Genomic DNA, 15,923 nt, shown 5'->3' on the forward strand with positions numbered 1-15,923 from the left:
TTTTAATCTATTTTTTTCTTTTGACAGGAAAAAAAAAAGAAAGCTTTTGTTTCGTTTCTTTCTTTACTAATGTCGATTACTAATCTGGATTTCAACTTCCGGTAATAAAAGAAAACATCTGCTGATTTTCTTAATTTTTGCATGAAGTTTAAAAACAAAACAAATCGTTTTTTTTTTTTTTTTAATCTATTTTTTTCTTTTGACAGGAAAAAAAAAAGAAAGCTTTTGTTTCGTTTCTTTCTTTACTAATGTCGATTACTAATCTGGATTTCAACTTCCGGTAATAAAAGAGAACATCTGCTGATTTTCTTAATTTTTGCATGAAATTTAAAAACAAAACAAATCCATCCATCCATTTCCTACCGCTTGTCCCTTTTGGGGTCGCGGGGGTTGCTGGAGCCTACCTCAGCTGCACGTGGGCGGAAGGCGGTGTACACCCTGGACAAGTCGCCACATTCACACTCACATTTTGTTTTTTTTAAATCAATTTTTTTCTTTTGACAGGGAAAAAAAAGAAAGCTTTTGTTTCGTTTCTTTCCAATTTCTTTGTATTTCAAAAATCTGATATTTATCATTTTCATCGATCAAACGAAAATGTCGATTATTAATCTGGATTTCAACTTCCGGTTATGGTTTGGTAATTAAAGAGAACATCTGCTGATTTTCTTAATTTGTACATGAAATTTAAAAACAATACAAATCCATCCATCCATCCATTTACTACCGCTTGTCCCTTTTGGGGTCGCGGGGGTTGCTGGAGCCTATACAGAGGCGGTGTACACCCTGGACAAGTCGCCACCTCATCACAGGGCCAACACAGATAGACAACATTCACACTCACGTTTTGTTTTTTTGAAATCAATTTTTTTCTTCTGACAGGGAAAAAAAAAAGAAAGCTTTTGTTTCGTTTCTTTCCAATTTCTTTGTATTTCAAAAATCTGATATTTAAATGTCGATTACTAATCTGGATTTCAACTTCCGGTTATGGTTTGGTAATAAAAGAGAACATCTGCTGATTTTCTTAATTTTTGCATGAAGTTTAAAAACAAAACAAATGGTTTTTTGGTTTTTTTTATCTATTTTTGACTGGAAAAAAAAAAGAAAGCTTTTGTTTCGTTTCTTTCTTTAATGTCGATTACTAATCTGGATTTTTTTTAAATTTAAAACAAAACAAATCGGCTTTTTGTTTTTTTTTATCTATTTTTGACAGGAAAAAAAAAAGAAAGCTTTTGTTTCGTTTCTTTCTTTACTAATGTCGATTACTAATCTGGATTTCAACTTCCGGTTATGGTTTGGTAATAAAAGAGAACATCTGCTGATTTTCTTAACTTTTGCATGAAGTTTAAAAACAAAACAAATCGTTTTTTGTTTTTTTTAATCTATTTTTGACAGGGAAAAAAAAAAAGCTTTTGTTTCGTTTCTTTCTTTAATAATGTCGATTACTAATCTGGATTTCAATTTCCGGTTATGGTTTGGTAATAAAAGAGAACATCTGCTGATTTTCTTAATTTTTGCATGAAGTTTAAAAACAAAACAAATCGTTTTTGTTTTTTTTAATCTGTTTTTGACAGGAAAAAAAAAGAAAGCTTTTGTTTCGTTTCTTTCTTTACTCATGTCGATTACTAATCTGGATTTTTTAAAATTTAAAACAAAACAAATCGGCTTTTTGTTTTTTTTAATCTATTTTTGACAGGAAAAAAAAAGAAAGCTTTTGTTTCGTTTCTTTCTTTACTAATGTCGATTACCAATCTGGATTTCAACTTCCGGTTATGGTTTGGTAATAAAAGAGAACATCTGCTGATTTTCTTAATTTTTGCATGAAGTTTAAAAACAAAACAAATGGTTTTTTGTTTTTTTTAATCTATTTTTGACAGGGGAAAAAAAAGAAAGCCTTTGTTTCGTTTCTTTCTTTACTAATGTCGATTACTAATCTGGATTTCAACTTCCGGTAATAAAAGAGAACATCTGCTGATTTTCTTAATTTTTGCATGAAGTTTAAAAACAAAACAAATGGTTTTTGTTTTGTTTTTTAATCTATTTTTGACAGGAAAAAAAAAGAAAGCTTTAGTTTCGTTTCTTTCTTTAATGTCGATTACTAATCTGGATATTTTTTAAATTTAAAACAAAACAAATCGTCTTTTTTTTTTAATCTATTTTTTTCTTTTGACAGCCTTTTTTTTTTTTTCAATCCCTGCTGATTTTTAATTTGTGTTATACGAAATATCAAAAGTTTTCTTTTTTTTAAATCTACTTTTCTTGCCTTCGACACTGAAAAATCTGCTGTTTTTTAACAAAAAATACTATTTTTCCTATTTCAAAATAAAATGATTTTTTTTTTCTTCAATTCTCATTCATGAAACGAAAATATTAATAAATTATTAAATATTAATATTAAAGAATACGCACCATGGTGTGTGTGTGTGTGTGTGTGTGTGTGTGCGTAACGGTCCATTGGTCCCACATTGAGTCACCGGACGTCCACCGGGCGTCCCTTCAGTGCGCCGCGGAGAATTTCAAGCGTTTCTGTTTCTGTCTCTGGTTGCAAAACCAGACGCGCACCACGTTTTTTTTCAAGTCCAACTTCTCGGCGATGGCGGCGATCTTCTCGGAGGAGGGCCTCGGCTGCACGGCGAAGTAGGCCTCCAGCGAGCGCTTCTCGGGCGCGGCTATGGACGTCCTCTTGCGCTTCTTCTCGCCGCCGCTGAAAACGTCCGGCTTGCTCATCTTGTCCCGCTGCGCGCCCTCCGCCTCCTCCAGCCACGCCTGCAGGATGGGCTTGAGCGCGATCATGTTGTTGTGCGACAGCGTCAGCGACTCGAAGCGGCAAATGGTGCTCTGGCTGAGCGAGCCCACGCCGGGGATCTTCAGGTTGGCCAGCGCGCCGCCCACGTCCGCCTGCGTCACGCCGAGCTTGATGCGCCGCTGCTTGAAGCGCTCCGCGAAGGCCTCCAGCTCGCGCGGGTCCGTGTCCGCGTCGGGGACGGACACCAGCCCCGCCTGGCCGCCGCCGTGCGAGTGCGGGTGATGGTGGTGGTGGCCCGGCAGGAGGCCGTGGTGCGTGAGCGGCGAGTTCATGCTCATGGCCGCCTGGTGCGACAGGTGGCTCAGTCCGTGCATGTGCGGCTGGTGCGCGGAGGCGGACGACGCGCCGTTTCCACCGCCTCCGCCGCCGCCGCCGCCGTCGTGCATGAGCCCCAGCGAGGGCGAGCTGATGTGCTCCATTAAGTCCGGCGGCTCCAAATTCGGGTGGTGGTGGTGATGATGGTGGTGATGATGGTGCGCCAGCGGCACGGTGGAGTTGGAGGCGCACGGCACGGTGCTCATGGTGTGGTAGGTGGCGTCCGGCTTGAACGGGTGCGTCTTGCCCTGCGACACCGCGATGTCCACCGCCGCCAGAGCCTCGGCGCGCGCCAGCAGGGTCTCGTCCAGGCTGGCGAAGATGTTGCTCTGCAGCTGCGACAACAACAACAACAACAACAACAACAACAACAATGGATGAGTGGACGCGCGCTTTTACGCGCGGCCGTCCCAACTCCAAAACTCCTAGAAATGTCGTTTTTTTTTTGTTTTTTTTTTACCTGCGGCGTTTGGAGGCAGGCTCTGCGTATCGCCTCGGAGCTGGAGTGCAAGCTGGTGTACTTGTGCTCCGGCAAGGAAGGATGCATGGCGAAGTGCGCCTGCTTGCTGTTCATGGACATCATCTTGGCGCGCGCGGCTCCAATTAAAGTGCAAAGGAGGGGGAAAAAGAGGCCAAAAGAGCCCCACGCGCACACACGCGCGCGCAAAAACACCACCAAAAAAAAAAAAAAAAAAATAAACAACCCCCCCCCCAAAAAAAACAAACCCCGTCCTTGTTCAGGGCGCGGCGGCGGCGGTCCGGACGCGCGTTGGCGATGGCGCAGGAGTTGTGCGCAAGAGAGATCAGAAGAAGACGCACCGCAGTCGCCGGCGCGCGCGCTTATCTGTCTGTCGCGACGAGAAGGAAGCCGCTTTACACCTGAGCGCCTCACATCTCGTCGCGGCTCTCGCGAGACATCAAGGCGGCGGGGATGACAGATGGAGGAGGAGGGAGGAGGGAGGGAGGGAGGGAGGGGGGAGTATACTCTCCTCTCAGGGCAGAGACGTCTGCGCTTTTTTTTTTTTTAAAGGGTTTTAGGAACTAACTGCCCTCCTAATTCTTTATGATGCAGACTTTTAAGGCCTAAAAGACCATTTTAAATACTTTTACACACTCCACACCAGGGGTGGTAAACTCATTTTGGGTGGAGCCCAAGTGGGCCGGACTGGTCAAATCACGGCATGATAACTTAAAAATAAAGACAACTTCAGATTGTTTTCTTTGAGGCCTAATACTCTAGTTCCCCAAAAGTGTGGCCCTCGGGGCCATTTGCGGCCCACAGTTGTGTTGGCCCGTAAGATAGTCAGAAAAAAAGCAACAAAATGTAAGGAAAAAGAGCAAAAAGCTGTCATGTGATGAAAAAAAGTGGAATATTTGGTTACTAAAGGTGGCAAATTTGTGAAAAGAAAGTTTAAAAGACAACTTTTTTGTTAAAAAAAACAAGTCTCTAAGCCAGGGGTGTTAAACTCATTTTAGATCAGGGGCCACATGGGAAAAAAACTACTCCCGGTGAAATAATGGCACGATAACTTAAAAATAAAGACAACTTCAGATTGTTTTCTTTGAGGCCTAATACTCTAGTTCCCCAAAGTGTGGCCCTCGGGCCATTTGTGGCCCACAGTTGGAGCTCTGTTGGCCCGTAAGATAGTCAGAAAAAAAGCAACAAAATGTAAGGAAAAAGAGCAAAAAGCTGTCATGTGATGAAAAAAAGTGGAACATTTGGTTACTAAAGGTGGCAAATTTGTGAAAAGAAAGTTTAAAAGACAACTTTTTTGTTAAAAAAAACAAGTCTCTAAGCCAGGGGTGTTAAACTCATTTTAGATCAGGGGCCACATGGGAAAAAAACTACTCCCGGTGAAATAATGGCACGATAACTTAAAAATAAAGACAACTTCAGATTGTTTTCTTTGAGGCCTAATACTCTAGTTCCCCAAAGTGTGGCCCTCGGGCCATTTGTGGCCCACAGTTGGAGCTCTGTTGGCCCGTAAGATAGTCAGAAAAAAAGCAACAAAATGTAAGGAAAAAGAGCAAAAAGCTGTCATGTGATGAAAAAAAGTGGAACATTTGGTTACTAAAGGTGGCAAATTTGTGAAAAGAAAGTTTAAAAGACAACTTTTTTGTTAAAAAAAACAAGTCTCTAAGCCAGGGGTGTTAAACTCATTTTAGATCAGGGGCCACATGGAGAAAAAACTACTCCTGGTGAAATAATGGCACGATAACTTAAAAATAAAGATAACTTCAGATTGGTTTCTTTGAGGCCTAATACTCTAGTTCCCCAAAGTGTGGCCCTCGGGGCCATTTGCGGCCCACAGTTGGAGCTCTGTTGGCCCCTAACATAGTCAGGAAAAAAAGCAACAAAATGTAAGGAAAAAGAGCAAAAAGCTGTCATGTGATGAAAAAAAGTGGAACATTTGGTTACTAAAAATCGCACATTTGTGAAAAGAAAGTTTAAAAGACAACTTTTTTGTTAAAACAAGTCTCTAAGCCAGGGGTGTTAAACTCATTTTGGATGGGGGGCCACATGGAGAAAAATCTACTCCCAAGTGGGCCGGACTGGTAGAATCACGGCACGATAACTTAAAAATAAAGAAAACTTCCGATTGGTTTCTTTGAGGCCAAAGTGTGGCCCTCGGGCCATTTGTGGCCCACAGTTGGAGCTCTGTTGGCCCCTAACATAGTCGGGGAAAAAAGCAACAAAATGTAAGGAAAAAGAGCAAAAAGCTGTCATGTGATGAAAAAAAGTGGAACATTTGGTTACTAAAGGTGGCAAATTTGTGGAAAGAAAGTTTAAAAGACAACTTTTTTGTTAAAAAAACAAGTCTCTAAGCCAGGGGTGTTAAACTCATTTTAGATCAGGGGCCACATGGAGAAAAATCTACTCCCAAGTGGTCAAATCACGGCATGATAACTTAAAAATAAAGATAACTTCAGATTGGTTTCTTTAAGGCCTAATACTCTAGTTCCCCAAAGTGTGGCCCTCGGGGCCATTTGCGGCCCACAGTTGGAGCTCTGTTGGCCCCTAACATAGTCGGGGAAAAAGCAACAAAATGTAAGGAAAAAGAGCAAAAAGCTGTCATGTGATGAAAAAAAGTGGAACATTTGGTTACTAAAGGTGGCAAATTTGTGAAAAGAAAGTTTAAAAGACAACTTTTTTGTTAAAAAAAACAAGTCTCTAAGCCAGGGGTGTTAAACTCATTTTAGATCAGGGGCCACATGGAGAAAAAACTACTCCCGGTGAAATAATGGCACGATAACTTAAAAATAAAGACATCTTCTTATTGTTTTCTTTGAGGCCTAATACTCTAGTTCCCCAAAGTGTGGCCCTCGGGCCATTTGCGGCCCACAGTTGGAGCTCTGTTGGCCCCTAACATAGTCGGGGGAAAAAGCAACAAAATGTAAGGAAAAAGAGCAAAAAGCTGTCATGTGATGAAAAAAAGTGGAACATTTGGTTACTAAAGGTGGCAAATTTGTGAAAAGAAAGTTTAAAAGACAACTTTTTTGTTAAAAAAAAAAACAAGTCTCTAAGCCAGGGGTGTTAAACTCATTTTGGATGGGGGGCCACATGGAGAAAAAACTACTCCCAAGTCGGCCGGACTGGTAAAATCACGGCACGATAACTTAAAAATAAAGACAACTTCCGATAGGTTTCTTCGAGGCCAAAGTGTGGCCCTCGGGCCATTTGTGGCCCACAGTTGGAGCTCTGTTGGCCCCTAACATAGTTAGGAAAAAAATAACAAAATGTAAGGAAAAAGAGCAAAAAGCTGTCATGTGATGAAAAAAAGTGGAACATTTGGTTACTAAAGGTGGCAAATTTGTGAAAAGAAAGTTTAAAAGACAACTTTTTTGTTAAAAAAACAAGTCTCTAAGCCAGGGGTGTTAAACTCATTTTAGATCAGGGGCCACATGGAGAAAAAACTACTCCCGGTGAAATAATGGCACGATAACTTAAAAATAAAGACAACTTCAGATTGTTTTCTTTGAGGCCTAATACTCTAGTTCCCCAAAGTGTGGCCCTCGGGGCCATTTGCGGCCCACAGTTGGAGCTCTGTTGGCCCCTAACATAGTCGGAAAAAAAAGCAACAAAATGTAAGGAAAAAGAGCAAAAAGCTGTCATGTGATGAAAAAAAGTGGAACATTTGGTAACTAAAGGTGGCAAATTTGTGAAAAGAAAGTTTAAAAGACAACTTTTTTGTTAAAAAAAAAAAGGGATGTTAAAACTCATTTTAGATCAGGGGCCACATGGAGAAAAAACTACTCCCGGTGAAATAATGGCACGATAACTTAAAAATAAAGACAACTTCAGATTGTTTTCTTTGAGGCCTATTACTCTAGTTCCCCAAAGTGTGGCCCTCGGGGCCATTTGTGGCCCACAGTTGGAGCTCTGTTGGCCCGTAAGATAGTCGGGAAAAAAAGTAACAAAATATAAGGAAAAAGAGCAAAAAGCTGTCATGTGATGAAAAAAAGTGGAACATTTGGTTACTAAAGGTGGCAAATTTGTGAAAAGAAAGTTTAAAAAAAAAACAAGTCTCTAAGCCAGGGGTGTTAAACTCATTTTAGATCAGGGGCCACATGGAGAAAAAACTACTCCCGGTGAAATAATGGCACGATAACTTAAAAATAAAGACATTTTCTTATTGTTTTCTTTGAGGCCTAATACTCTAGTTACCCAAAGTGTGGCCCTCGGGCCATTTGTGGCCCACAGTTGGAGCTCTGTTGGCCCCTAACATAGTCGGAAAAAAAGCAACAAAATGTAAGGAAAAAGAGCAAAAAGCTGTCATGTGATGAAAAAAAGTGGAACATTTGGTTACTAAAGGTGGCAAATTTGTGGAAAGAAAGTTTAAAAGACAACTTTTTTGTTAAAAAAACAAGTCTCTAAGCCAGGGGTGTTAAACTCATTTTAGATCAGGGGCCACATGGAGAAAAATCTACTCCCAAGTGGGCCGGACTGGTAGAATCACGGCATGATATCTTAAAAATAAAGAAAACTTCCGATTGTTTACTTTGAGGCCAAAGTGTGGCCCTCGAGCCATTTGTGGCCCACAGTTGGAGCTCTGTTGGCCCCTAACATAGTCGGGGGAAAAAAGCAACAAAATGTAAGGAAAAAGGGCAAAAAGCTGTCATGTGATGAAAAAAAGTGGAACATTTGGTTACTAAAGGTGGCAAATTTGTGGAAAGAAAGTTTAAAAGACAACTTTTTTGTTAAAAAAAACAAGTCTCTAAGCCAGGGGTGTTAAACTCATTTTAGATCAGGGGCCACATGGAGAAAAAACTACTCCCGGTGAAATAATGGCACGATAACTTAAAAATAAAGACAATTTCAGATTGTTTTCTTTGAGGCCTAATACTCTAGTTCCCCAAAGTGTGGCCCTCGGGCCATTTGTGGCCCACAGTTGGAGCTCGGTTGGCCCCTAACATAGTCGGGGGAAAAAAGCAACAAAATGTAAGGAAAAAGAGCAAAAAGCTGTCTTGTGATGAAAAAAAGTGGAACATTTGGTTACTAAAGGTGGCAAATCTGTGGAAAGAAAGTTTAAAAGACAACTTTTTTGTTAAAAAAAACAAGTCTCTAAGCCAGGGGTGTTAAACTCATTTTAGATCAGGGGCCACATGGAGAAAAAACTACTCCCAAGTGGGCCGGACTGGTAGAATCATGGCACGATAACTTAAAAATAAAGACAATTTCAGATTGTTTTCTTTGAGGCCTAATACTCTAGTTCCCCAAAGTGTGGCCCTTGGGGCCATTTGTCTTTTAAACTTTCTTTCCACAAATTTGCCACCTTTAGTAACCAAATGTTCCACTTTTTTTCATCACATGACAGCTTTTTGCTCTTTTTCCTTACATTTTGTTGCTTTTTTCCCGACTATGTTAGGGGCCAACAGAGCTCCAACTGTGGGCCACAAATGCCCCGAGGGCCACACTTTGGGGAACTAGAGTATTAGGCCTCAAAGAAAACAATCTGAAGATGTCTTCATTTTTAAGTTATCGTGCCATTATTTCACCGGGAGTAGTTTTTTCTCCATGTGGCCCCTGATCTAAAATGAGTTTAACACCCCTGGCTTAGAGACTTGTTTTTTTTAACAAAAAAGTTGTCTTTTAAACTTTCTTTTCACAAATTTGCCACCTTTAGTAACCAAATGTTCCACTTTTTTTCATCACATGACAGCTTTTTGCTCTTTTTCCTTACATTTTGCTGCTTTTTTTCCGACTATGTTAGGGGCCAACAGAGCTCCAACTGTGGGCCACAAATGGCTCGAGGGCCACACTTTGGCCTCAAAGTAAACAATCGGAAGTTTTCTTTATTTTTAAGTTATCATGCCATGATTCTACCAGTCCGGCCCACTCAGGAGTAGATTTTATCTCCATGTGGCCCCTGATCCAAAATGAGTTTAACACCCCTGGCTTAGAGACTTTTTTTTTAACAAAAAAGTTGTCTTTTAAACTTTCTTTTCACAAATTTGCCACCTTTAGTAACCAAATGTTCCACTTTTTTTCATCACATGACAGCTTTTTGCTCTTTTTCCTTACATTTTGTTGCTTTTTTTCCGACTATGTTAGGGGCCAACAGAGCTCCAACTGTGGGCCACAAATGGCCCGAGGGCCACACTTTGGGGAACTAGAGTATTAGGCCTCAAAGAAAACAATCTGAAGTTGTCTTTATTTTTAAGTTATCATGCCGTGATTTGACCACTTGGGAGTAGTTTTTTCTCCATGTGGCCCCTGATCTAAAATGAGTTTAACACCCCTGGCTTAGAGACTTGTTTTAAACAAAATAAACCATCCAAATGTTGCTTCTTTTAAACTTTCTTTTCACAAATTTGCCACCTTTAGTAACCAAATGTTCCACTTTTTTTCATCACATGACAGCTTTTTGCTCTTTTTCCTTACATTTTGTTGCTTTTTTTCCCGACTATGTTAGGGGCCAACAGAGCTCCAACTGTGGGCCACAAATGGCTCGAGGGCCACACTTTGGCCCCAAAGTAAACAATCGGAATTTGTCTTTATTTTTAAGATATCATGCCGTGATTCTACCAGTCCGGCCCACTTGGGAGTAGATTTTTCTCCATGTGGCCCCTGATCTAAAATGAGTTTAACACCCCTGGCTTAGAGACTTTTTTTTAACAAAAAAGTTGTCTTTTAAACTTTCTTTTCACAAATTTGCCACCTTTAGTAACCAAATGTTCCACTTTTTTTCATCACATGACAGCTTTTTGCTCTTTTTCATTACATTTTGTTGCTTTTTTCCTAAAAATGTAAGGGGCCAACCGAGCTCCAACTGTGAACCACTTTTTTGTTAAAAAAAAAAAAAGCTCCAAGCCAGGGGTGTTGAACTTATTTTAGATGGGGGGCCACATGGAGAAAAATCTACTCCCAAGTGGGCCGGACTGGTAGAATCACGGCATGATAACTTAAAAATAAAGACAACTTCAGATTGTTTTCTTTGAGGCCAAATACTGTAGTTCCCCAAAGTGTGGCCCTCGGGCCATTTGTGGCCCACAGTTGGAGCTCTGTTGGCCCCTAACATAGTCGGGGAAAAAAAGCAACAAAATGTAAGGAAAAAGAGCAAAAAGCTGTCATGTGATGAAAAAAAGTGGAACATTTGGTTACTAAAGGTGGCAAATTTGTGAAAAGAAAGTTTAAAAGACAACTTTTTTGTTAAAAAAAACAAGTCTCTAAGCCAGGGGTGTTAAACTCATTTTAGATCAGGGGCCACATGGAGAAAAATCTACTCCCGGTGAAATAATGGCACGATAACTTAAAAATAAAGACATTTTTTGATTGGTTTCTTTGAGGCCTAATACTCTAGTTCCCCAAAGTGTGGCCCTCGGGGCCATTTGTGGCCCACAGTTGGAGCTCTGTTGGCCCCTAACATAGTCGGGAAAAAAAGTAACAAAATGTAATGAAAAAGAGCAAAAAGCTGTCATGTGATGAAAAAAAGTGGAACATTTGGTTACTAAAGGTGGAAAATTTGTGAAAAGAAAGTTTAAAAGACAACTTTTTTGTTAAAAAAAGTCTCTAAGCCAGGGGTGTTAAACTCATTTTGGATGGGGGCCACATGGAGAAAAAACTACTCCCAAGTGGGAAGTAGATATTTGCATAATAAATACACCTGATATCCTTACATTTGCATAATAAATACACCTGATATCCTCACATTTGCATAATCAATACACCTGATATCCTCACATTTGCCTAATAAATACACCTGATATCCTCACATTTGCATAATAAATACACCTGATATCCTCACATTTGCCTAATAAATACACCTGATATCCTCATTTGCATAATAAATACACCTGATATCCTCACCGTTGCCTAATAAATACACCTGATATCCTCACATTTGCCTAATAAATACACCTGATATCCTCACATTTGCATAATAAATACACCTGATATCCTCACATTTGCATAATAAATACACCTGATATCCTCACATTTGCATAATAAATACACCTGATATCCTCACATTTGCATAATAAATACACCTGATATCCTCACATTTGCATAATAAATACACCTGATATCCTCACATTTGCATATTAAATATACCTTGATATTCTCACATTTGCATAATAAATACACCTGATATCCTCACATTTGCATAATAAATATATCTAGATATCCTCACATTTGCATAATAAATACACCTGATATCCTCACATTGGCATAATAAATACACCTGATATCCTCACAATTGCATAATAAATACACCTTGATATTCTCACATTTGCATAATAAATACACCTGATATCCTCACATTTGCCTAATAAATACACCTGATATCCTCACATTTGCATAAAACATATACCTTGATATTCTCACATTTGCATAATAAATACACCTGATATTCTCACATTTGCCTAATAACTACACCTGATATCCTCACATTTGCATAATAAATACACCTGATATCCTCACATTTGCCTAATAAATACACCTGATATCCTCACATTTGCATAAAACATATACCTTGATATTCTCACATTTGCATAATAAATACATCTGATATTCTCACATTTGCCTAATAACTACACCTGATATCCTCACATTTGCATAATAAATACACCTGATATCCTCACATTTGCCTAATAAATACACCTGATATCCTCACATTTGCATATTAAATATACCTTGATATCCTCACATTTGCATAATAAATATACCTTGATATCCTCACATTTGCATAATAAATACACCTGATATCCTCACATTTGCATAATAAATACACCTGATATCCTCACATTTGCCTAATAAATACACCTGATATCCTCACATTTGCATAAAACATATACCTTGATATTCTCACATTTGCATAATAAATACATCTGATATTCTCACATTTGCCTAATAACTACACCTGATATCCTCACATTTGCATAATAAATACACCTGATATCCTCACATTTGCCTAATAAATACACCTTATATCCTCACATTTGCATAATAAATACACCTGATATCCTCACATTTGCCTAATAAATACACCTGATATCCTCACATTTGCATATTAAATATACCTTGATATCCTCACATTTGCCTAATAAATACACCTGATATCCTCACATTTGCATAATCAATACACCTGATATCCTCACATGTGCCTTATAAATACACCTGATATCCTCACATTTGCATAATGAATACACCTGATATCCTCACATTTGCCTAATGAATACACCTGATATCCTCACATTTTGTGTAGGTGTTTATTACACTTTGCATTCATATTTTGCTGTTTGTTACATTTTTGTTGTGTTTTGCTTGATTGTAAAAGATACACAACTATGGAGGAGCTGGTCTGAGAAGTAAAATGTTCATATGTTGTGTCGGAGGCAGATATTTACATATATCCGAATTTAAGTTGTACTTTTATTTCTTAGTCATATTTGAAAACAGCTCGTGTTTTCCATTTCTTCTCTTGATGCTCTGTCAGCAAGTATACTGTGTGTGTTAACCTTGAGTTCTTTGGAATGTATTATGGCTAGGGAGACGTTGTGCTTGTATTATGGCTAGGGAGGGGGAAGGAAAGAGGGGTTTTTGGCGTTGGGAAGACAGACCATTTTGGGAGGCGCGATAGAATGTTCTAGGGTTAGACTGGTCTCAAAATGTATATTGGCAAAGCTTTGAAAATATACAACAAAACACCTATTCTGTCTCTGGTGGTTTTTCAACTCAGCTTTAAGTGTCGGAAAGAACTTGGGAGCGAATTGTGACTTGAATTCCCTGGGAGGAACAACTGGTCCAAAACGCAACAGTTGTTAATATTCAGTGTTTTATTGTTCATAGTTAATATTGTAAATCCCACTTTCTTTATTTTCATGTACATTTTTGGTGTCCCATTCAGTAAAAAACTGTAAAATTCTTTTGAGGTGGTCTGTCATCACTTTTTTAGAATTCTATGGGACATTGTGACTTTTGGTGTTAGTGTTCCTGGAAAAAAAGGGACCCAAACAAACAAACACACACACACTGTACAGCAGATTTGTACAGCTAAATGTGTATTTATTGTTTATACACACATTGGCCCCCCCAGAGAGTCAAAATATTTTCTCAGCTCTGATATATAATATATTATACTATATACATCCATTTATGCATTATATTACTTTCATTTATTTTACGTAAAAAAACACAAATTTTCAAGGTGTGACGTCTTATTTTATTTTGTAGTAGTAGCGACTTCCTCCTGGTCAACTTCCTTTGTTTTCACTTTATTGCACTATACATGTAAGTGACCTCGGGGCCACATTGGGGCCACATGCGCGTTTATCCTTGAGTCTGATAAAAATCACATTTGACTTGCAGTGTAACCAGTCAGCTGGAAAACATGTATCAGGAATTGGTTAAAGGTAGCTCAAACTTATTTTAATACAGAAAATGAGAGCAGACAGTGTTGACAAACAATGTTTCAACCTTGGACCCGGGGCTAATAGAAGTGTGGAAATTGATGTTCTGTGTACCACACACACACACACACACAGCAGACTAAAGACAGGAGGAGGACAGAGTATAGGCACACAGAACATCAGAGGGTCAAATGTGCAAGAAAATGAGAGCAGACAGTGTTGACAAACAATGTTTCAACCTTGGACCCGGGGCTAATAGAAGTGTGGAAATTGGTGTTCTGTGTACCAAACACACACCCACCCCCACCCCCACCCACACACGGCAGGCCTAGACAGGAGGAGGACAGAGTGTAGTCACACAGAACATCAGAGGGTCAAATGTGCGAGAAAATGAGAGCAGACAGTGTTGACAAACAATGTTACAACCTTGGACCAGGGGCTAATAGAAGTGTGAAAATTGATGTTCTGTGTACCTAACACACACACACACACACACACACACACACACACACACACACACACACACACACACACACACACACACACACACAGAGCAGGCCTAGACAGGAGGAGGACAGAGTGTAGGTACACAGAACATCAGAGGGTCAAATGTGCGAGAAAATGAGAGCAGACAGTGTTGACAAACAATGTTTCAACCTTGGACCAGGGGCTAATAGAAGTGTGAAAATTGATGTTCTGTGTACCTAACACACACACACACACACACACACACACACACAGCAGGCCTAGACAGGAGGAGGACAGAGTGTAGGTACACATAACATCAGAGGGTCAAATGTGCGAGAAAATGAGAGCAGACAGTGTTGACAATGTTTCAACCTTGGACCCGGGGCTAATAGAAGTGTGAAAATTGATGTTCTGTGTACCTAACACACACAAACACACACAAACACGCAAACACACAGAGCAGGCCTAGACAGGAGGAGGACAGAGTGTAGATACACAGAACATCAGAGGGTCAAATGTGCGAGAAAATGAGAGCAGACAGTGTTGACAAACAATGTTTCAACTTGGACCAGGGGCTAATAGAAGTGTGGAAATTGATGTTCTGTGTACCAAACACACACACACACAGCAGGCTTGGACAGGAGGAGGACAGAGTGTAGGTTTCACAGAACATCAGAGGGTCAAATGTGCGAGAAAATGAAAGCAGACAGTGTTGACAAACAATGTTTCAACCTTGGACCAGGGGCTAATAGAAGTGTGGAAATTGATGTTCTGTGTACCAAACACACACACACAGAGCAGGCCTAGACAGGAGGAGGACAGAGTGTAGATACACAGAACATCAGAGGGTCAAATGTGCGAGAAAATGAGAGCAGACAGTGTTGACAAACAATGTTATGTTGCTAATAGAAGTGTGGAAATTGATGTTCTGTGTACCCAACACACACACAAACACGCGCACACATACAGGGCAGGCCTAGACAGGAGGAGGACATAGTGTAGATACACAGAACATCAGAGGGTCAAATGTGCGAGAAAATGAGAGCAGACAGTGTTGACAAACAATGTTTCAACTTGGACCAGGGCCTAATAGAAGTGTGGAAATTGGTGTTCTGTGTACCAAACACACACACACACACAGCAGGCCTAGACAGGAGGAGGGCAGAGTGTAGATACACAGAACATCAGAGGGTCAAATGTGCGAGAAAATGAGAGCAGACAGTGTTGACAAACAATGTTTCAACCTTGGACCCGGGGCTAATAGAAGTGTGAAAAATGATGTTCTGTGTAACTAACTAACTCTCACACACACACACAGCAGGCCTAGACAGGAGGAGGACAGAGTGTAAGTACACAGAACATCAGAGGGTCAAATGTGCGAGAAAATGAGAACAGACAGTGTTGACAAACAATGTTTCAACCTTGGACCCGGGGCTAATAGAAGTGTGGAAATTGATGTTCTGTGTACCAAACACACACACACACACAC

The 15,923-nt window shown here is 39.9% G+C and overlaps 1 protein-coding gene across 1 annotated transcript; it reads right to left on the minus strand.

The window, feature by feature from the left end:
- Window positions 1-2,038: 2,038 nt before the first annotated feature.
- Window positions 2,039-3,797, minus strand: pou4f1 (POU class 4 homeobox 1). Its single transcript, XM_061975331.2, has 2 exons — window positions 3,579-3,797; window positions 2,039-3,453 (listed from the first exon to the last, which is right to left on the minus strand). The coding sequence occupies exons 1-2, from the start codon at window positions 3,699-3,701 to the stop codon at window positions 2,494-2,496; spliced, it is 1,083 nt and encodes a 360-aa protein (XP_061831315.2). The 5' UTR covers window positions 3,702-3,797; the 3' UTR covers window positions 2,039-2,493.
- Between the last annotated feature and the right edge of the window lie 12,126 nt (window positions 3,798-15,923).

Source organism: Nerophis lumbriciformis, linkage group LG15, assembly GCF_033978685.3.
Source record: "Nerophis lumbriciformis linkage group LG15, RoL_Nlum_v2.1, whole genome shotgun sequence".
Classification (NCBI taxonomy): Eukaryota; Metazoa; Chordata; class Actinopteri; order Syngnathiformes; family Syngnathidae; genus Nerophis; species Nerophis lumbriciformis.